General features: G+C 35.8%; 1 protein-coding gene across 1 annotated transcript in view; it reads left to right on the top strand.

Annotated features, from left to right (window-relative positions):
- Window positions 1-20,098, top strand: part of LOC308414969 (uncharacterized protein) — a gene marked incomplete at both ends in the record, with an annotated part of 347,470 nt that overhangs the window by 183,216 nt on the left and 144,156 nt on the right. Inside the window, one exon of the mRNA XM_080910119.1 lies at window positions 3,809-3,892. Coding sequence (XP_080766245.1) covers window positions 3,809-3,892 — 84 coding nt within the window. The remainder of the gene's footprint in view (window positions 1-3,808; window positions 3,893-20,098) is intronic.

Genomic DNA, 20,098 nt, shown 5'->3' on the forward strand with positions numbered 1-20,098 from the left:
TATACTTTTTGATATTGTGAAGAAAAAGACGTTAATCATTAGACTATGGTACTTATATGCAAAACAATTTATTTATACTATTTTATTCAGTGTACAAAAACAACCATGTGAGGAAAGCATAAATAACATGTCTTATTAATGAAGCCGAGACTTAGAAAATTTCACTTGTAAAAACACATTCTTTGCAATTATGACCACTAGAAATCAAAACAATTGTCCCTCATTTCTGTATTGTGATAAACCTCATATATACATGTTGCTCAGAAAATGTTGAGTAACATTATGCAACAGTCAGTTCACTTTATTTGTAAGTGAAGTAAGTTCTTCCAAGTATCTTCTGTACTATTCAGGTTATAATTTTTTGCATTGAAGATCTCTATTTTTTGTCAAATAATCTATTAAAATGTTTTGTTCATCTACTGTAGGGTTTGATGACTAGAGTTAATATTTTAATATATTTGAAAATTTAAAAATTAATTCTTAAATATTTTCATTACAAATTGTATTGCAAACAGGATTTATCCTCTAACTATGTAATAACTATTGAATTATCACTATATGTACCCTAGTATGCAGTTACACATCAGAAATAACTACTCCCATTTAATATTAACTAAGTACACAGTGGTCATCCTTTCCTAAACTCTTCCTTTTACTCTTAGCAGCCTCTGCTGACAAGTATTTTATTTCTTTATATATTTTACATTTTCTATGATTCCACTTATGAATGAAATCAAATGTTTGTCATTCATTGTTAGATTTATCTCAGTTGACATAATTATATTAAGACATAACCATGTAGTTACAAACGGTAAGAACTTCTTTTATTAAAGAATAGTATTCCATGTTGCGTGTGTGAGAGAGAGGGGTGTGTGTGTAGGTGTATATTATCTTTACTTCACCCATTCATGATCATGTTAGTTATTTTCACTTCTTAGCTTTTGTGAATAGTACAGGAGTGAATAAGAAAGAAGTTATCTCTTGGCTGTACTTGTTTCTATTGCTTGGACTTGGCCTAATGGATCGCAGAAAAGTTATATTTTCTGTTTTGTGTTGTGTATGTTTTATGGACATCAATATGCTTTTCTATAATAGTTGTACTAATTTATATTTTCATTAACTATGTTCAAGTGTGCCATTTTTGCATTTTCATGTTTTGTCATTTGTCTTATGGATAGTAGTAACCTGTTTGGAGTGAATTGAGATCTCATTTTGGTTTTGACTTTTCATTTCTTTGATTATTAGTAATTGAGTATTTTCTCATTAAAGTTGCATGTTTATGACTTCTAGGAAATAACTTTTGGGAGCAAATGCTTATTTGTAATGGGCTATTTGTTTTTATGTGAATGAGATTTTGAGTTCCTTTTTTTTTAATATCATCATTTATTGGATGAATAATTTCAAATATTTTCCCAGTTCTGTAAGTTATTTCTTTACTCTCGAGATTAATTTACAGCATCTTTTTATTTGCTAGAATACCATTAGCTTTTTTGAAATCTTTGTTTACTATGCTTTTGAGGTATTCTCAAAAAAAAGCCTTGCCCTGCCAATTGTGTGAGATATTTCTCACGTTTCTTCCCATATTTTCACAAATTTATGACCTTACACTTAAGACACTAAGTTATTTTAGATTGCTGTTTTTGGAACTAGAAGGAAATAAGAGGTGGGTAATATTAAACCAAGTGTAGACCTATAATTTTCCCACCATCATCACTGAAGATACTATGCTTTTATAAGGCAGGTTTTTAGGATTGTCAAGATTCACAGGGTGTTAGCATGTAGACTCACCTCTAGGGTACTTATGTGTTCCCTTTACTTATGTGGTTATTTTTATTTCTCTGTCACTCTGCTTTGGATACCATAGTGGCAGGTATCTCCTGTTTGCTATTTTTCTCAAGATTATTTAGCTGTTTAGAGTTATAGTGGTTCCAATAAAATTTTAGGATAATTTTCATCATGTTAAAAGATCACTGGCATGTCAAAGGGGGCTATACAATTTATTTTTTTAAATTGTTTGAATAGCAGTATCTTGGGCATTTTAATATTACGATGTCTCCCGACCTAAGAAGGTAATAATATATTTTATCTTTTTGCATTTTTCACAGTTCCTTTCATCACCATACCACATTTTCAGTTTTGCTGATCTTTCAGTGTCTGGATTGAATCTATTTATAAGCGCTTTAATTTTTTAAAAAATTTTTGTAACTATTTTAAGCTGTATATGGTGATGCTACTGATTTTTATGTATTGGTTATATAGGCTCCAACTTAAAGAATTAGTTCATTAATCTTAGTGTCCAGGAATGTAGATCGATGGTAGACTGATTGAACAAAATTATGAGGCTCCAAGATCAATCTCCAACACTGGGAATCAGAACAAATATATTAGTTCTATTGTATTTTCTTAGGACGTCCTAATATATAAATACATGTCCATCAGGAAATAGTGATAATTAAACTTAGAAAAAGTTCCATTTTAATGTCTTTTTTGTTTGTTTGTTTATGTTAACTATTCAAACTAGGACTTCCAGTAATAAATTAAATTAATGACTTTGTAATATATATCCTTGGATTGCACCAGATTTAATAAGACAGAATGCCTTTAGCTTTTCTCCATTCTAATATTATGTTTTTTAAGTTTTGAATATTTTTATTATGCTGAAATGTTCTTCTGTACTTAATTTTTCATCATTCTTATGTTGAATTTTGTTAAATACTAATTTTGTACTTATAGAGAAGATTATATGGTTTCATTATTTATTCTGGCTATGTGGTTATTATTATTATTGATTCATTTATGTTGCACTCCCTTTGGAGATTAGGATGAGTTCTACATGATTACAGTGAATAACTTTTTATACGTGCTTTGATTTGGTTTGGTAATGTTTTGTTGAAGATGTATACATTAGTTAAGGATGCAGGTTCATAACATTTTTGTTGTCTACTGTAACTTTTGTTGTTCTTGTAGAAAGGCTGACCTTGTATAATGAGTTTGGAAAACTTTTTGGTTAGTTACACAAAATAATTTAAGTAAAATTTATTTCCCCCTATGTGTTTTATACAAATCATCCATCAGGACATATGTTTTTGAGCTTTTCTTTTATGAAATATTTTAGTTAGTCATTTACACATATTACTCAGTTGTCAGTTAAGTTTTTACTTTTGTATGATTAAATCTTGATGACTTTTTCTTGATTATAAAATGCTTTTATATATAGTCATTCATCTATTTCTTTAAGTATACTAGTCAAGCAATTTTCTAGAAGTTCAAAGAAAGACAATATAATATATTTTATATAATATACTCATTAACATATTCAAATAAATGCAACACTAAACCTGCTAAATAAGATAGTATTTCTAAATCAGTAAGATAGAAACTGGTAATTGTTATGTTTTATAGGAAAAATGTCAAATAAATTATTTCACAAGATGCTGTTAAATTTAGACTTAAATATATTAAATTGATTTAGTGTTAAAATGGTTGATGACATTTTTAGGCTTCTTGAGATCAAATATCAATTTTATAACTAAATTACTGACCAGATTAAATTATTTTTATGTCTTGGGTTTCTTCATATTAATAATTGTACTTACTTTGTATGGTTGTTCAAAGGATTTAACCAACAAACATGCCTTAAACCCTCAGAATAATGCCTAAGTTCTCTTTTTTTCATGTACTATTTATGTATATCAGTGTTTATTATATGACATTTTATTGAAATATTAAAAATGCTAATTGAGTACTCTGGGCCTCCTATAAATAGTGTGGGGTTTTTTATTTAAATTTATTTTACCTTTGCTTTTAGCCAATTACTACTGAACCTGAAGCAAAGACTTCGTCACTGAAACGCAAAGCTGATTATACACTATTTTTTCAAGATTTGTCAATGGTAAGTAGCTTAAATTAATTTGCAGGTATTGAGAAATTTACTATTTGTGAGGGAAAAACTTAAGGGCTTAAGAAATGTTCCACATGTTACTAGAATTTAGAGACCTAGCTAAAAATCTGTCTTCTTATATTATTCTTTTGATATAAATCAAACCATGGTCCAGCCATGGTCTATAGTAAGAAATCATTATTAACAGCTCTGCTTCTGTGCATATAAGTTACTTAGTGGCATAATGCCTTAGTATAACATATACAACTGTGGAAATCTTATCACTCTTTCAACCTCAACTCCTGTGATTACCTGTCAGGGAATCACTAGTCATACAATAAATATTCCCATATTCATTGACACACTATGCATTCTAACTCTTTGGGTCTTTCTTTTATGCTTTGGTTTCTTATTCTTCTTTCTCACTTTGTAAATTACTTATTTTCTAATATTCCTAAATCACAAATACTGGTTCTTTCCTGAAATTTTGCCCAAAATCTTAGGAAGAATTAGTCAGTTTGTATCTTGTAGTCACATAATACTATATAAATAATACTGATAATAAGGTCATCATACTGTATTCTCCTCAGTCTGAGACTTTTTTTAATTTCTCAAATTAAACATTTAATAATGGTATTAAGAATGTAGATTATTAATTCTTATTCAGTGAATGAAATCATGGATAAATTGTTGGATGGGTGGATAGAGAGATTGATCAATAGAGACATAGATAAAGGAAAGGATAGATTAATAGAGGGAAGTATAGAAGGTCAGATGAAAAGGTGACTAGACAGGTGGGTGGATGGGTGTAAAACTTTTACTGGCCAGATTTGTCCTGTCTTCATCTGTGTCTAGTTTGTTTTCTCTGCAGCCTTGCTCTATAACACTGTCCAGGTTTATAAAACAAAAACAAAAACCAAAGATCTGGTTACCCTCACCACTCTCTCTGCACTGCTCTCTCTTTATTAAATTAATTTTAATTGGATATTCTCTGTATTTATATTTCAAATGTTATACCCTACCCTTCCTATTCTTTTAAGTCCATAACTTTTCTAACCCGTTCTCATGAGTGATGGGCATATTCTATCTCTGCTTCATTCTGTCAGATTTTTTTCCTGATTCTTTACATTGCCTGCTCCACATTAGGTGTTGTCACGCGCCCACGCTTCCCGCCGCTAGGAACAGGCGTGCAACAAACAAACAGATTCTTCTGCGGAATAACCTTTATTGAACAGCACTTTGAGCAGGGGCTTCTTGAGCAGGAAACTTGTCTCTGAGCTGGGGACTCCCTACCGAGTTCTACTGTCTAGACAGCCTCTCACGCGCAGTCCCCCACGAACGATCTCTCTGTCCAGTCTCTGTCCACGCGGGACCTCCCGCAATCTCTTTTACCGAGTCTCTCTCCACATGGTGCCTCTCTGCCATCCCTCCACGTGGGGTCTCCCGCAATCTCTCCACTGTCTTCCTCTTCTCACGCGGGGGGAGAAAATGCATTGCTATATATGTCTCAGAGACTTGTGTTGCTACCTGATTGGTGCATCCTCCTGTAGCTCAATCACGTGCCCCAAGAGTGGGCTGTGACTTATGTGGTGCATGCGCACTAAGTCTCTTGGCTGGGCAACAGCTCTGTTTGCTGAGTTCTCGGCGGGAAGCCGGCACCATGTTTGGGTGCAGCACAAACGGCTCCCTACAAGGTGTCACTTTCCTTTTTTCCCTTTTACTGGATATTTTTAAATTTATATTTCAAATCATATCCCCTTTCCAGGTTTCCCCTTTGGAAAAACCCATATCATTCACCATTTTCCTGGTTATATGATGGTGCTTACCTAACCACCTATCCACTGCGTACTCCCTCACTCACTAGTGCCTCCCGTTCTGGCATTCCTCTACACGGGGACATTAAGCCTTCACAAGAACAAGGGTGTCTTTTCCCACTGATGCCCAACAAGGCCATTCTCTACTACATATGCGTCTGGAGCCATGGGTGCCTCCATGTGTTTACTTCTGAGGGTAGTTTAGTACTTTGAGAATCTGAGGAGTCTGCTTGGTTGATATTGTTCTATCCATGGGGTTTCAAACCCTTTCAGCTCCTTCAGTCCTTTCTCTAGCTCTTTCATTGGAGTCCTCATGTTCAGTCTGATGGTTAGCTGCAAGAATCCTCAATTGAATCTGTATGACTCTGGCAGAATCTCTGAAGAGGCATCAATATCTCACTCCAGCCAGTAAGCACTTCATGCCATCAGCAATAGTCTTTGACTTTGTTGGCTACATATGGGGTGGATCCCTAGGTGAGGCAGTCTCTGAATTGTCTTTTCTTCAATTCCTGCTCCACTATTTGTCCCTGTATTTTGTCCTGTGAGTGTTTTATTCTCCCTTCTAAGAAGGACTGAGGTATTCCCATTTTGGCCTTCATTCTTTTTGAGCTTCATAAGGTCTGTGAATTGTTTCTTGGGTATTCAGAGCTTTTGGGGGCCAGTATATGCTTTTCAGTGAGTGCATACCATGTGTGTTCTTTTGTGACTGGTTTATGTCACTCAGGATGATAGTCTCTAGTTCCATCCATTAGCCTAAGAATTTCATAAAGTCATTGATTCTAATAGCTGAGTAGTAGTCCATTGTGTAATATACCACAGATTCTGTATCCATATAGAAGTACACATGGTATCATTCCACCTTCTGGCTATTATAAATAAGGCTGCTGGGAAAATGACGGAACCTGTGTCCTTGTTATATGTTGGAGTATCTTTCAGGTATATGCCCAGGAGTAGTAAAGTTGGGTCCTCAAGTAGTACTTTGCCCAATTTTCAGAGGAACTACCAGACTGATTTGATGATTGGTTATACTAGCTTGCAATCCTACCAACAGTGGAGGAGTGTTCCTCTTTTTCCACATCCTACCCAGCATCTCTTGTCACCTGAGTTTTTGATCTTAGCCATTCTGACTGGTGTGAGTTGGAATCTCAGGGTTGTTTTGATATGCATTTCCTTGATGACTAGGGGTGTTGAGCATTTCTTTAGGTGCTTCTCAGTCATTTAATATTTGTCAATTGATAATTTTTGTTTAGCACTGTACTCAATTTTTAATAGGATTATTTGATACTATGTAGTCTAACTTTTGAGTTCTTTGTATATATTGGATAATAGCGTTCTATCAGATGTTGGATTTGTAAAGAGCCTGTTCCAATAAGTTGATTGCAGTTTTGTCCTCTTCACAGTGTCCTTAACCTTATAGAAACTTTGCAATTTTATTAGGTGCCATTTATCAATTCTAGAACTTAGAGCATAAGCCAATGGTGTTCTGTTCAAGGAATTTTCCTCAGTGCCTAGGTGTTCTAAGCTCTCCCCCACTTTCTGTTCTATTAGTTTCAGTATACCTAATTTTATGTAAAGGTCTTTGATCCACTGGGACTTGAGCTTTGTACAAGGAGATAAGAAAGGCTTGATTTGCATTTTTCTGCATGCAAACTGCCAGGTGAATTGGCACCATTTGCTGAAGAGGTTGTCCTTTTTCCATTGAAGGTTTTTAGCCCCTCTGTCAAAGATTAGGTGACTATAGGTGTGTGGGTTTATATCTGGGTCTTCAATTCTGTTCCATTGATTTACCTGCCTATCTTTGTACCGATACCAAGTTTTTATTTATTTATTTATTCATTTTTATTTTTTAATTGAACAACTTTATTTTAAAAACAAAGATAGATGTACAGAATTTAAGTATTTTTGCATAAAATTATACAAATACATATCTGTCCCTACTTGTTTTGTTTTAAAGGTTTGATAGTGTACAATAAGATCTTACTAGTTACAATGAGCATAAAGTACATGTAAATCAAGATGTAACCTAGAATAAGTCAAAGTTTTCTTGGTGTGTAAAGATTAAGAATAATGGTTTTACATTTTCATTTTTTTTCTTGAACTTCATATACTCTCTGGATTGTTTCAGGGGTGTTCAGAGCTTTCTGGGGTTAAGATCCAATTATCAGTAACTGCATATTATATCTGTTCTTTTGTGACTGGGTTATCATACTCAGGATGATATTCTCTAGATACATCAATTTTCTTATGAATTTTATAAAGGCATTGTTTCTGATAGCTGAATAGTACTCCATTTTGTAAATATACCACAATTTTTGTATCTATTAATCTAATGAAGGACATCTGGGTTCTTTCCAGCTTCTGGATATTATAAATAGGGCTGCTATGAATATTGTGGTGCATGTGTCTTTGTTGTATATTGGAGCTTCTCTGGGGTATATGCCCAGAAGTGGAATAACTGGATCTTCAGGTAGTACTATGTCCAATTTTCTGAGGAATTGCCAGACAGATTTTCAGAGTGGTTTTACCAGTTTACAACCCCACCAACAGTGGAGAATTGTTCCTCTTTCTCCAAATCCTTGCCAGAATCTGCTGTCATCTGAATTTTTGATCTTAGCCATTCTGACTTGTGTGAGGTGGAATCTCAGGGTTATTTTGATTTGCATTTCCCTGATGGCTAATGCTGTGGAACACTTCCTTAGATATTTCTCAGCCATTCGATATTCCTCAATTGAGAACTTTTTGTTTAGCTCTGTACCCCATTTTTTTTATTTTGTTTGATTCTGTGGTGCCTAGCTTCTTGAGTTCTTTGTATACCTTAGATATTAGGACTCTATCTGATATGGGGTTGGTAAAGATCTTTTCCCAATCTGTTGTCTGCTGTTTTGTTTTTTTGTTTTTTTTTTTTTTGTTTTTTTTTTTTGTTGACAGTGTCCTTAGCTTTACAGAAACTTTACAATCTCATTAAGTCCCATTTGTCCATATTTGACCTTAGAGCCTGAGCCATTGGTGTTCTGTTCAGGAAATTTTCTCCTGTGCCTATGTGTTCTAAGATTTTCCCTACTTTCTCATCTAATAGTTTCAGTGTACCTGGTTTAATGTGGATATCTTTGTTTCACTTGCACTTGAGATGTGTACAAGAAGATAAGAAAGGGTCTATTTTTATTCTTCTGCATGCTGAGTGCCAGTTGGACCAGCACCATTTGTTGAATAGGTTGTCCTTTTTCCATTGAATGTTTACAGCTCCTTTGTCAAAAATCAGGTGACCATATACGTGAGGGCTCATTTCTGGATCTTCTATTCTATTCCATTGATCCACGTGCCTATCTCTGTACCAGTACCATGCAGTTTTTAGCACAATTGCCTTGTAATATAGCTTGAGGTCAGGGATAGTGATTCCCGCAGATTTTTTTTGTTGTTGAGAATGGATTTCGCTATTCTAGGTCTTTTGTTATTCCAGATGAAATCACACATTGCACTTTCCACCTTTATGAATAATTGGGTTGGAATTTTGATGGTGATTGCATTGAATTTGTAGATTGCTTTTGGTAAGATGGTCATTTTTACAATGTTTATCCTTCCAATCCATGAGCATGGGAGATTTCTTCATCTTCTGAGACCTTCCTTGATTTCCTTTTTTAGAAATTTGAAGTTCTCGTCATAGACTTCCTTTACTTGCTTAGTTAGTGTCAAACCAAGGTATTTCATACTGTTTATTACTATTGTGAAGGGTATCTTTTCCCTAATTACTTTCTCCGCATGTTTATACTTTAAGTAGAGTAAGGCTACTCATTTGTTTGAGTTGATTTTATATCCAGCTACATTGCTCGACTTGTTTATCAGCTGTAGAAGTCCTCTGGTGGAATTTTTGGGGTCACTTAAGTACACTATCATGTCATCTGCAAACAGTGATGTTTTTCCTTCTTCCTTTCCAATAGAGATCCTTAAACAAGAATGGGAGGGAAAACATAAAGAAATATTTATTTTTTTATTTTTTATTACGATTGTTTTATACAACAGCTTGAAGTTAGCAATGGTGATTCTCTGGGAAGTTCTTTTTTTGATAATAGTTAGAGCTATCCTGTTTTTGTTTTTATAAGAATAGTTTTTGCTATCCTGTTTATTTTCCTATTCCAATTGAATTTATCAATTACTCTTTACAGCTCTATGAAGTGTTGAGTTAGAATTTTGTTGTGAATTGCATTGAAATTGTAGATTTTGTTGGCAAGATGGCCATTTTTACTATGTTTATCCTTCAAGAGACTTGAATTTCTTATTATACAGATCTTTCACTTGCTTTCTTGTGGTCACACCAAGGTATTTTATATTGTTTGTGAGTATGATGAAGGGTGTTGTTTCTATAATTTTGTTTTTAGACCATTTATTCTTTGAGAAAAGAACAGCTACTTATTTGTTTGAGTTAATTTTATGTCCAGGCACTTTGCTGAAGTTGAATGTTAGCTGGTCTATGGTGTAATTTTTGAGGTCACTTAAGTGTACTAACATATCATCTGCAAATATTTATGCTTTGACCTCTTCCTTTTCTATTTGTATCACTTTTACTACCTTTTGCTGTCTAATTTATCTGTTTAGGACTATATTCAATAGGTAGGGGGATAGTGGGCATCCTTGTATAGTCCCTCATTTTAGTGGGATTGCTTCAAGTTTCTCAGCAGTTGGTTTGATGTTGGCTACTGGTTTGCTATATATTTCTTTTACTATGTTTGAGTGTTGGCCTTGACCCAGAGTCACAAGAAGATCAGGCACACTACCATCAGGACTGCCTGCAGAGAACTGAGTACCCAAGGAAGACACAGCAGTGCTCTCTCCCCTGAGCCCACAGGTTTGCCCAAGCTCTCTATCTCTCTGATTGTCTGGGGAGGATCTCCGGGAATTTGCAGAGTGCAGGGATTGCAGTATAGTCTGGGATAAGACTGGTCCAGCCTCTTTCTCAGCCCATAGCCACAGGAAGATCAGGTACATTGCTATCAGGACTTATGGCCTGATCATAGAGAGCTGAACACAGATCAGGATTGGCGTCCCACCCACAGCATGCTCGGCACTTTGAAGAGCCAAAGGACAGCTCAGATCAGGGGAGATTCCACATTTCCTCCCCACTGTCTATCCTGGGAGAGGCTTCCCAGAACTCTCATGATTCACGGGGCAGTGCTGCCTGGAAACAGACACTTTCTGCCCAAGGTCATAGCAGGCACAGGTGCATCAGGACTGGGCACTGCCTTTGGAACTCACAGCCTACCCAGTAAGCCTAACACCGAAGAACAAACTAGCTCTGGAGACCACAGGCCCACAGACCCACAAGAGAGACAAGCTCCAGCAAGAGACAAGATCACCTAGCATCACTGATAACAAAATGATGAGAGTCAAGCACAAGAATCTTAAAAAAAAAAAAAAAAAGAAACAACCCGGTAACTTCAGAACATATTTCTAACACAGTAAATAGTGGATATCACAACTGAACAGGAAAAAAAAATAAACTTAAAAATCATACTTCATGATGGAGATCCTTTAGAAACACATAAATAACACACATAAAGAAGTACAGGAAAGCCAGGAGAACACACAAATACAAGTTGAAGCCCTTAAAGTAAACACACACACACACACACAACACAAAAAATCACTTAAAGAGCTAAACGAAAGAACAAACAGGTAAAGAAACTGATAATAGAAAAGGAAACAATGAAGAAATCACAAAAGGAGACAACCATTAATTGGAAAAACTAGGTAAGGCATCAGGAGACATAGATTCAAGCGTTACCAACAGAATACAGGATATGGAAGATAGAATCTCAGCAGAGGAAGATACCATAGAAATCACTGAAACAACAGTCAGAAAAAATGCAAAAATCAAAAAGATTCTAACCCAAAACATCCAGAAAAATCCAGGAAACAACAAGAAGATCAAGCATAAGGATAATAGGTGTAGAAGTGAGCAAAAACTCCCGAATCAAAGGCCCAGTATATATCTTCAACAAAATTGTAGAACAAACCTTCCCTAACTTAAAAATAGCAGGAAACAACAATCATTATTCCTTAATATATCTTAACAACAATGGACTCAATTCCCCAGTAAAAAGACATAAACTCTCAGACTGGATAAGTAAAGCAGTGTTAAGAGGAAAAGTCATAGCTCTGAGTGCTGCCACAAAAAAACTGGAGAGAGAATACATTAGCAACTTGAGAGCACCCCTAAAAGCTCTAGAACAAAAAGAATTAGATATGCCCAAGAAGAGTAGACAGCAGGAAATAATCAAATTCAGACCTGAAATCATCCAAGTAGAAACAAACAGAACAATACAAAGAATCAATAAAAACAAGAGCTGGTTCTTTGAAAGAATCAACAATATCAATAAACACTTAGCCAGACTGAGGAGAGGGCACAGAGAGAGTATAGAAACTAACAAAAATCAGTAATTAAAGGAGAAAAATTACAACAGAAACTTAGGCAATTCACAAAATCATCAGTTCTTACTAAAAAGCCTATATTCCACAAAACTGGAAAATCTGGAGAAAATGGACAATTGTTTAGATAAATACCAGGTACCAGAGTTAAGTCAGGATCAGATAAACAATATAAAAATGCCACCAATGCCTAAGAAAATGGAAGCAGTCATGAAAAGCTTTCCAGCCAAAAAAAAAAAAAAAAAAAAAAAAACACCCAGGACCAGATGGGTTCAGTGCAGAATTCTATCAGACTTTCATAGAAGACCTAATACCAGTATTCTCCAAACTATTCCACAAAATAGAAACAGAGGGAATACTATTCAACTCATTCTTCCAAGCCACAATTATCCTCATTACTAAACCACGCAAAGACTCTACAAAGAAAGAAAACTTCAGACCAATTTTCTTCATAAGCACTGATGCAAAAATACTCAGTAAAATTCTTGCAAACCAAATCCAAAAACGCATCAAAACGATCATTCAGCACAATCAAGTAGATCTCATCCCAGAGAGGCAGACATGGTTCAATATACTGAAATCCATCAGTGTCATCAAATATATCAAAAAGATGAAAAAAAAAAGCACCAGATCATCTCTTTAAATGCTGAGACAGCATTTATCAAAATTCAACACACCTTAAATGTTTAAATTCTTGGACAGGTCAGGAATTGAAGGCTCATACTTAAACATATTGAAAGCCCTATACAGCAAACCAGTAGCCAACATAAACTAAATGTTGAGAAACTTGAAGCAATCCCACTAAAATCAGGGACTAGACAAGGACTAGTACTGGAATTACTAGCCACAGCAATCAGACAGCAAAAAGAAGTCAAAGGTATACAAATTGGAAAGCAAGAAGTCAAAATATCACTATTTGCATTTGATATGATGGTATACTTAAATGACCCCAAAAATTCCACCAGAGAACATTTACTGCTGATAAACAACTTCAGCTAAGCGGCTGGATAGAAAATTAACAGAAACAAATCAGTGGCCTTCCTCTATTCAACGGATAAACAGGCTGAGAAGGAAATTAGAGAACCAACTCCCTTCACAATAGTCACAAACAATATAAAATATCTTGGTATGACCCTAACCAAGAAAGTGAAGGATCTGTATGACAAGAACTTCAAGTCTCTGAAGAAGGAAATTAAAGAAGATTGCAGAAGATGTAAAGAATTCTCATGCTAATGGATTGGAAGGATCAACATAGTAAAAATAACCACCTTGCCTAAGGCAGTCTACAGATGCAATGCAATCCCCATTAAAATTCCAACTCAATTCTTCATAAAGTTAGAAAGAGCAATTTGCAAATTCATTTGGAACAATGAAAAAACATTCTCAAAAACAAAACAAAACAAAACAAAAACATTCCAGGGGATCACCATCTTTGACCTCAAGCTGTATTACAGATCAATTATGATAAAAACTGCATGGTATTGGTTTAAAGACAGGCAGATATATCAATGAAATAGAATCGAAGACCCAGAAATGAACCCTCACACCAGTGGTCACTTGATCTTTGACAAAGGACCTAAAAACATTCAATGGAAAAAGGACATCATCTTCAACAAATGGTGTTGTTTCAACTGACACTCAGCATGCAGAAAAATGAAAATGAACCCTTTCTTGTCTCCATGTAAAAACTCAAGTGGGAGTGGATCAAAAACCTCCACAGAAAACCAGATACACTGAAACTAATAGAACAAAAAGTGGTGAAGAACTTAGAATATATAGGCATAGGAAAATGTTTCCTGAACCAAACACCAATGGCTTAGGTTCTTATATCGAGACTCAACAAATGGAACTTCATAAACTTGCAAAGCTTCTATAAAGCAAAAGACAATTTCAAAAGGACAAAAATCAGCCAACAGATTGGGAAAAATCTTTACCAATTTTACATCTGATAGAGGTCTAATATTCAATATATACAAAAAACTCAAGAAATTAGACTGGGAAATCAAATAATCCTATTAAAAATTTGGTATAGAGATTAACAAAGAAGTTTCAACTGAGAAATATTGAATGGCTAAGAAGAACCTGAAGAAATGCTCAACATCCCTAGTCATCAGGGAAATGCAAATTGAAACAACCCTGAGATTTCATGTCACAATTGTGAGAAAAGCTAAGATCAAAAACTCAGATGACATCAGATGCTGGCGAGCATGTGAAGAAAGATGAATACTCCTCCAGTACTGGTGGGACTATAAACTGGTACCACAACTCTGGAATTCAGTCTGGCAGTTCCTCAATAAACTGGACGTAGTACTACCTGAGGACCCAGCTAAGCCACTCCTGGGCATATACCAAAATGAAACTCGAATATCTAACAAGAACACATGAAAAACTATGTTCATAACAGCCTTATTTATAATAGCCAGAAGCTGGATATACCACATATGTCCTTCAACAGAGGAATGGATACAGAAATTGTGGTACATTCACAATGGAGTACTACTCAGCTATCAAAAACAGTGACTTCATGAAATTCCTAGGCAAATGGATGAAACTTGAAGCTATTATCCTGAGTGAGGTAACCCAGTCACATAAGAACACTCATATTATGTACTCACTTATTAGTGGATGCTAGCTCATAAAGGTTGGAATAACCAAGAAATCACCCACGGAACTTATTAATGTTTACAGCTCCTTTGTCAAAAATCAAGTGACTATATGTGTGAGGGTTCATTTCTGGATCTTCTATTCTGTTCCATTGATCAATGTGCTTATCTCTGTACCAGTACCATGCGGTTTTAAAAACAATTGCCTTGAAATATATATAGCTTGACGTTAGGTAAGTGATTCCTGCAGATGTTTTCTTGTTGTTGAGGATGGATTTTGATATTCTAGGTTTTTTTGTTATACCAGATGAATTTGAAAATTGTTCTTTTCAACTCTATGAAGAATTGAGTTGGAATCGTGATGGGGATTGCATTGAATCTGTATATTGCTTTTGGTAAGATGGCCATTTTTACATTGTTGATCCTTCCAATCCTTAAGCATGGGAGATCTTTCCATCTTTTGAGATCTTCAATTTCCTTCTTCAGGGATTTGAAGTTCTTGTCATATAGGTCCTTCACTTTCTTAGTTAGAGTCACACCAAAGTCTTTCATATTGTTTGTGATAATTATGAAATGTATCTTTTCCCTAATATCTTTCTCTGCATGTTTGTCCTCTGAGTAGACGAAGGCTACTGATCAGTTTGAGATCATTTTATATCTCAAAGTTGTTTATTAGCTGTAAAAGTTCTCTGGTGGAATTTTTGTGGTCACTTATGTATAATATCATGTCATTTAGTTTTGTCCTGGAATATATTGGTCTCTCCATCTATGGTGATTGAGAGTTTTGCTGGGTAGAGCAGCTTGGGCTGGCATTTGTGTTCTCTTAGGATTTGTATGATGTCTGTCCAGGATATTCTAGCTTTCATAGTCTCTGTTGAGAAGTCGGGTGTAATTCTGATTGGTGTGCCTTTACATGACATTTTTCTCTTGCTGCTTTTAGTATACTTTCTTTGTTTTGAACACTTGGCATTTTGACTATTATGTGTTGGGAAAATTTTCTTTTCTGGTCCACACTATTTGGAGTCTTGTAGGCTTCTTTATGCTCATGGTCATCCCATTCTTAAGAGTAGGGAAGTCTTCTACAATTTTGTTGAAGATATTTACTGTACCTCTTAGTTGATATTCTTCTCCCTCTTATATTCCTATTATCCTTAGGTTTGGTCTTCTCATTGTGTCCTGGATCTCCTGCACATTTTGGGGTTAGGAGCTTTTTAGTTTTTGCATCTTCTCTGACTGTTTTGTCTATGTTTTCAATGTTGTCTTCGGCCCACGAGATTCCTCCTTCCATCTCTTGTAGTCTGTTGGAGATGCTTGCCTGTGACTCCTGATTTCTTTTTTAGGTTTTCTACCTCTAGCGTTGTCTCTTTTTGTATTTTTTTATTGTTTCTATTTCCATTTTCATGTCCTTCATCTCTTTGGTTTTGTTTTCCTGTAGTTCTTTGATTTCTTTGAGTGTTTTTTGTGTTTCCACTTTAAAAAAAATTCTATTTGTTTACGGTTGTTCTTCAGTACTTGTTCAAGGGAGTTATTCATGCTCTTCTCAAAGATCTCAATCATCATCTTGAGGTATGATTTCAAGTCTGAGTCTTCTTTTTCTGGAGTGTTTGGCAATCAATCCACTGCTTGCTGTTGTGGGAGAGCTGGGTTCTGATGTTGCTAGGTTTCCATCGTGTAAGTTCTTTCGTTTTCCTCTTATCATCTTGTTGTCCGTGATTATACCTGGTCTTGTTGTCAGTGATTTGTACCTGTCTCTTCCCTGGGCCTGAGGACCTGTGGGTTCAGGAAGAAAACTACTTCTGAGTGTTTGGCTTTTAGTGGGCAAGCAGTGAGTTCTGGTAGCAGTGACTCAGCTCTGTCTTTTTAGGTTCAGGTGTGGGAGCTCTTGTGAGGCTCTTTTGGTAGCTCAGCCCTCTGCCCACAGGTACTGAGTACTACTGTCAGGGACCTGGGTCTTTCTCCAGGCCACAATGGACCCTTTTCCTGATAGCACAGTACTTTCTGCTCTCTGAGGACTCCCGATGTGCTCTCCCTGGGCCTATGTGTCAGGCTCCCCTCTGTTCCAGGTGTAAGAGGGTCTGTAGAGTTGAACTTCAAGCACTTCCTTTCCCCGGCAAACCCCAGCTCCCACTGACAAGGGCCTATGCCTTACTCTGGACCTGTGTGTCCAGATTTTGAGCCTGCGTTTTCCAGGAGGATTCTGATTCCCTATGACAGAGGTCCAGCCCCATCATCAAGTGGAGGGGCGCGTTTTCTATGTGCTCAGCCTAGCCCTTTCTGTGCTTTGGTTACTCACAGCACTGTATCACCAGGTCTGTGTCCCTGGATCTCTGCTGTTCCAGGTGGCAAAGGACCAGAGCCCAGTTTGCAAGAATTTTATTGAATATTTTTGCATCAATTTTCATGAATGAAATTGGTGTGAAGTTCACTTTCCTTTTAAGGACTTTGAGTTGTTTAGTTATGAGTGTAACTGTGCCTTCTAAGAATGAGTTTGTAGTGTGCTTTCAGATTCTGTTTTGTGGAATAGTTTGGATAGTATTAGTATTAGCTCTTCTATGAAATACTGAAATAATTCTTTACTGAGACCATCTGGTTCTGGGCTTTTTTGGTTTGGAGGCTTTTGACGACTGCTTATATTTCTTTAGGTGGTATGGGACCTTTTTTATGGTTTATCTGATCCTTATTTAAGTTTGGTACCTAGCATCTGTCTAGAAAATTGTCCATTTCTTCTAGACTTTCCAGTTTTATTTAGTATAGGCTTTTCTACTAGGATTGATAATTTGTTGAATTTCCTCAGTTTCTGTTGTTATGTCCCTCCACTTCATTTCTAATTTCGTTAATTTGTATACTCTCTCTGTGCTCTCTAGTAAGTCTGGTTAAAGGTTTATCAATCTTATATTTTTATTTTCTCAAAGAACCAGGTCCTGTTTTTTCTTTTTCTTTTCTTTTCTGTGATTCTTTGCATAGTTTGTTTTATGTACTTGGTTAATTTTTGCTCTGTGTTTGATTATTTCTTCTTGTCTATTCCTCTTGTGTGTATCTACTTATTTTTGTTCTAGAGTTTTTAGTTCTGTTCTCAAGCTGCTAATGTATTCTCTCTCCAGTTTCTTTTTGGTGGCACTCAGAGCTATAATTTTTCCTCTCAGTACTGCTTTCATGTCATCTTACAATTTGGGGGATATTGTGCCCTTAATTTCATTAAATCTAAAAATTCTTATTTTTTTAATCCTGTACCAAGTTATCATTGAGTACAGCATTGTTTAGCTTTCATGTGTGTGGGCTTTTTGTTGTTATTGAACACCAGCCTTAGTCCATGGATATCTGATACAATGCATGGGGGTCTTTTGATCTTCTTGTATCTGTTGAGACCTGTTTTCTTACCAACTGTATGGTCCATTGTGGAGAAGGTACAGGGTGATGGAGAGAAGAAGGTGGATTCTTTTGTTTTAGGATGAAATATTCTATAGATATCTGTTAAATCCATTTGGTTCATATTTTTTGTTAGTTTCAGTCTGTCTCTGGTTAGTTTCTGCTTTCATGATCTGTACATTAATGAGAGTATAGTGTTGAAGTCTCTCACTGTTTTTCTTTTGGTACAATATATGATTTGAGCTTTAGTAGAGTTTCTTTTATGAATGAGGGGGCCCTTGTGTTTGGAGCATAGATATCCGGGATTGAGAGTTCATCTTGATAGATTTTTTTTTTCTTTTGATAACTAAAACATGTCCTTCTTTGTCTTTTTTATGGCTTTTGTTTAAAAATCTATTTTATTAGAATAACTATTCCAGATTGCTTTTTGGAACCATTGGTTTGGAAAAAAAATTTCAACCTTTTATTTGGAGGTACTCCCTGTCTTTGATGGTGAGATGAGTTTCTTGTATACAACAAAATGGTGGATTCTGTTTATATATCCAGTCTGATAATCTATGTCTTTTAATTGGGGCATTGACTCCATTGATGTTAAGAGATATTAAGAAATAAAGATTTTTCAGAGACTGCCTCACCAGTGGTTCACCCTATATGTAGACACCAAACCGAAGCACTATTGCTCATGCCAGGATGTGCTTATTGCCAGGAGCCAGATATGGATGCTTCCTCAAAGACTCTTCAAAAGTCATACAGATAGAGTTCAGGATATTTGCAGCTAGCAATTGGACTGAACACAGGGTATCTAATGAAAAAGCTAGAAAAAGGAGTGAAGGAGCTGAAAGTGTTTGCAACCTCATGGGAAGAACAACATTATCAACCAAACAAACCCTCCAAAACTCCCATGAACTAAAACACGAACGAATGAACACACATGAAGAGACCCATGACTCCAGTTGCATATTTAACAGATGATAGCATTGTCTGGTATTAATGGGAGAAGAGGCCTTTGGTCCAGTGAAGATGTGTTTTTCCAATGTAGGGGAATGCCAAGGCACTGAGGTGGAGAGAGTGGTTGGAGAGAGATCACCTTCATGGAAGCAAGTGGAGTGGGAGGGGGGATGGGAGTAGGGGAAAAGTGGATAAAATTTGAAATGTAAATGTAGACAATATGCAACAAAATGATTTTAAAAAGTAGTGATTATTGTTTTTTTTATTTTTGTTGTTAGAGGTAGAATTGTGTTTTTCTGTTGTTCTTTTGGGTTTGTTGCAAGAAGATTAGTTTCTTGATCTTACTAGGCTGAAGTTTCCCTCTTTGTGGTGTAGTTTTTCATCTATTATTCTTTGTAGGGCTTGATTTATGGACAGATATCGTGTAAATTTGCTTTTGTTCTGGAATATCTTAGTTTCTTCATCTATGGTCATTTAGAGTTTTGCTAGCTACAGTAACCTGGGCTGGCATTTGTGTTCTCTTAGGGTCTGTATGACGTCTGTCCAGGATCTTCTAGCTTTCATACTCTCTGTTGAACAGTCGGGTGTAATTTTGATTGGTCTGCCTTTATATGCTACCTGTCCTTTTTCCCTTACTGCTTTAAATGTTCTTTCTTTGTTTTGAATATTTGGTGTTTTGACTATTACATGTCAAGCAGAATTTCTTTCTGTTCCAATTTTTTTGGGGTTCTGTAGGCTTCTTGTATGTTAGTGGTCATCTCTTTCTTTAGGTTAGGGAAGTTTGATTTTACTATTTTTTTTTGAAGATATTTACTGGTCCTTTGAGTTTGGAGTCTTCACACTCTTCTACATCTATTATCCTTAGATTTGGTCTTCTAATTGTATCCTGGATTTCATTCATGTTTTTGGTTAAGAGCTTTTGTAATTTTGCATTTTCTCTGACGTGTCAATATGTTTTGTGTGTTATCTTCTGCCTCTTGTTCCACCTTCTGAGAAGAACTGAAGCATCCACACGTTGGTCTTTCTTCTTCTTGAGCTTTGTGTTGTCTGTGAATTGTATCTTGACG

This window comes from Micromys minutus (genome assembly GCF_963924665.1).
Source record: "Micromys minutus genome assembly, chromosome: X".
Classification (NCBI taxonomy): domain Eukaryota; kingdom Metazoa; phylum Chordata; class Mammalia; order Rodentia; family Muridae; genus Micromys; species Micromys minutus.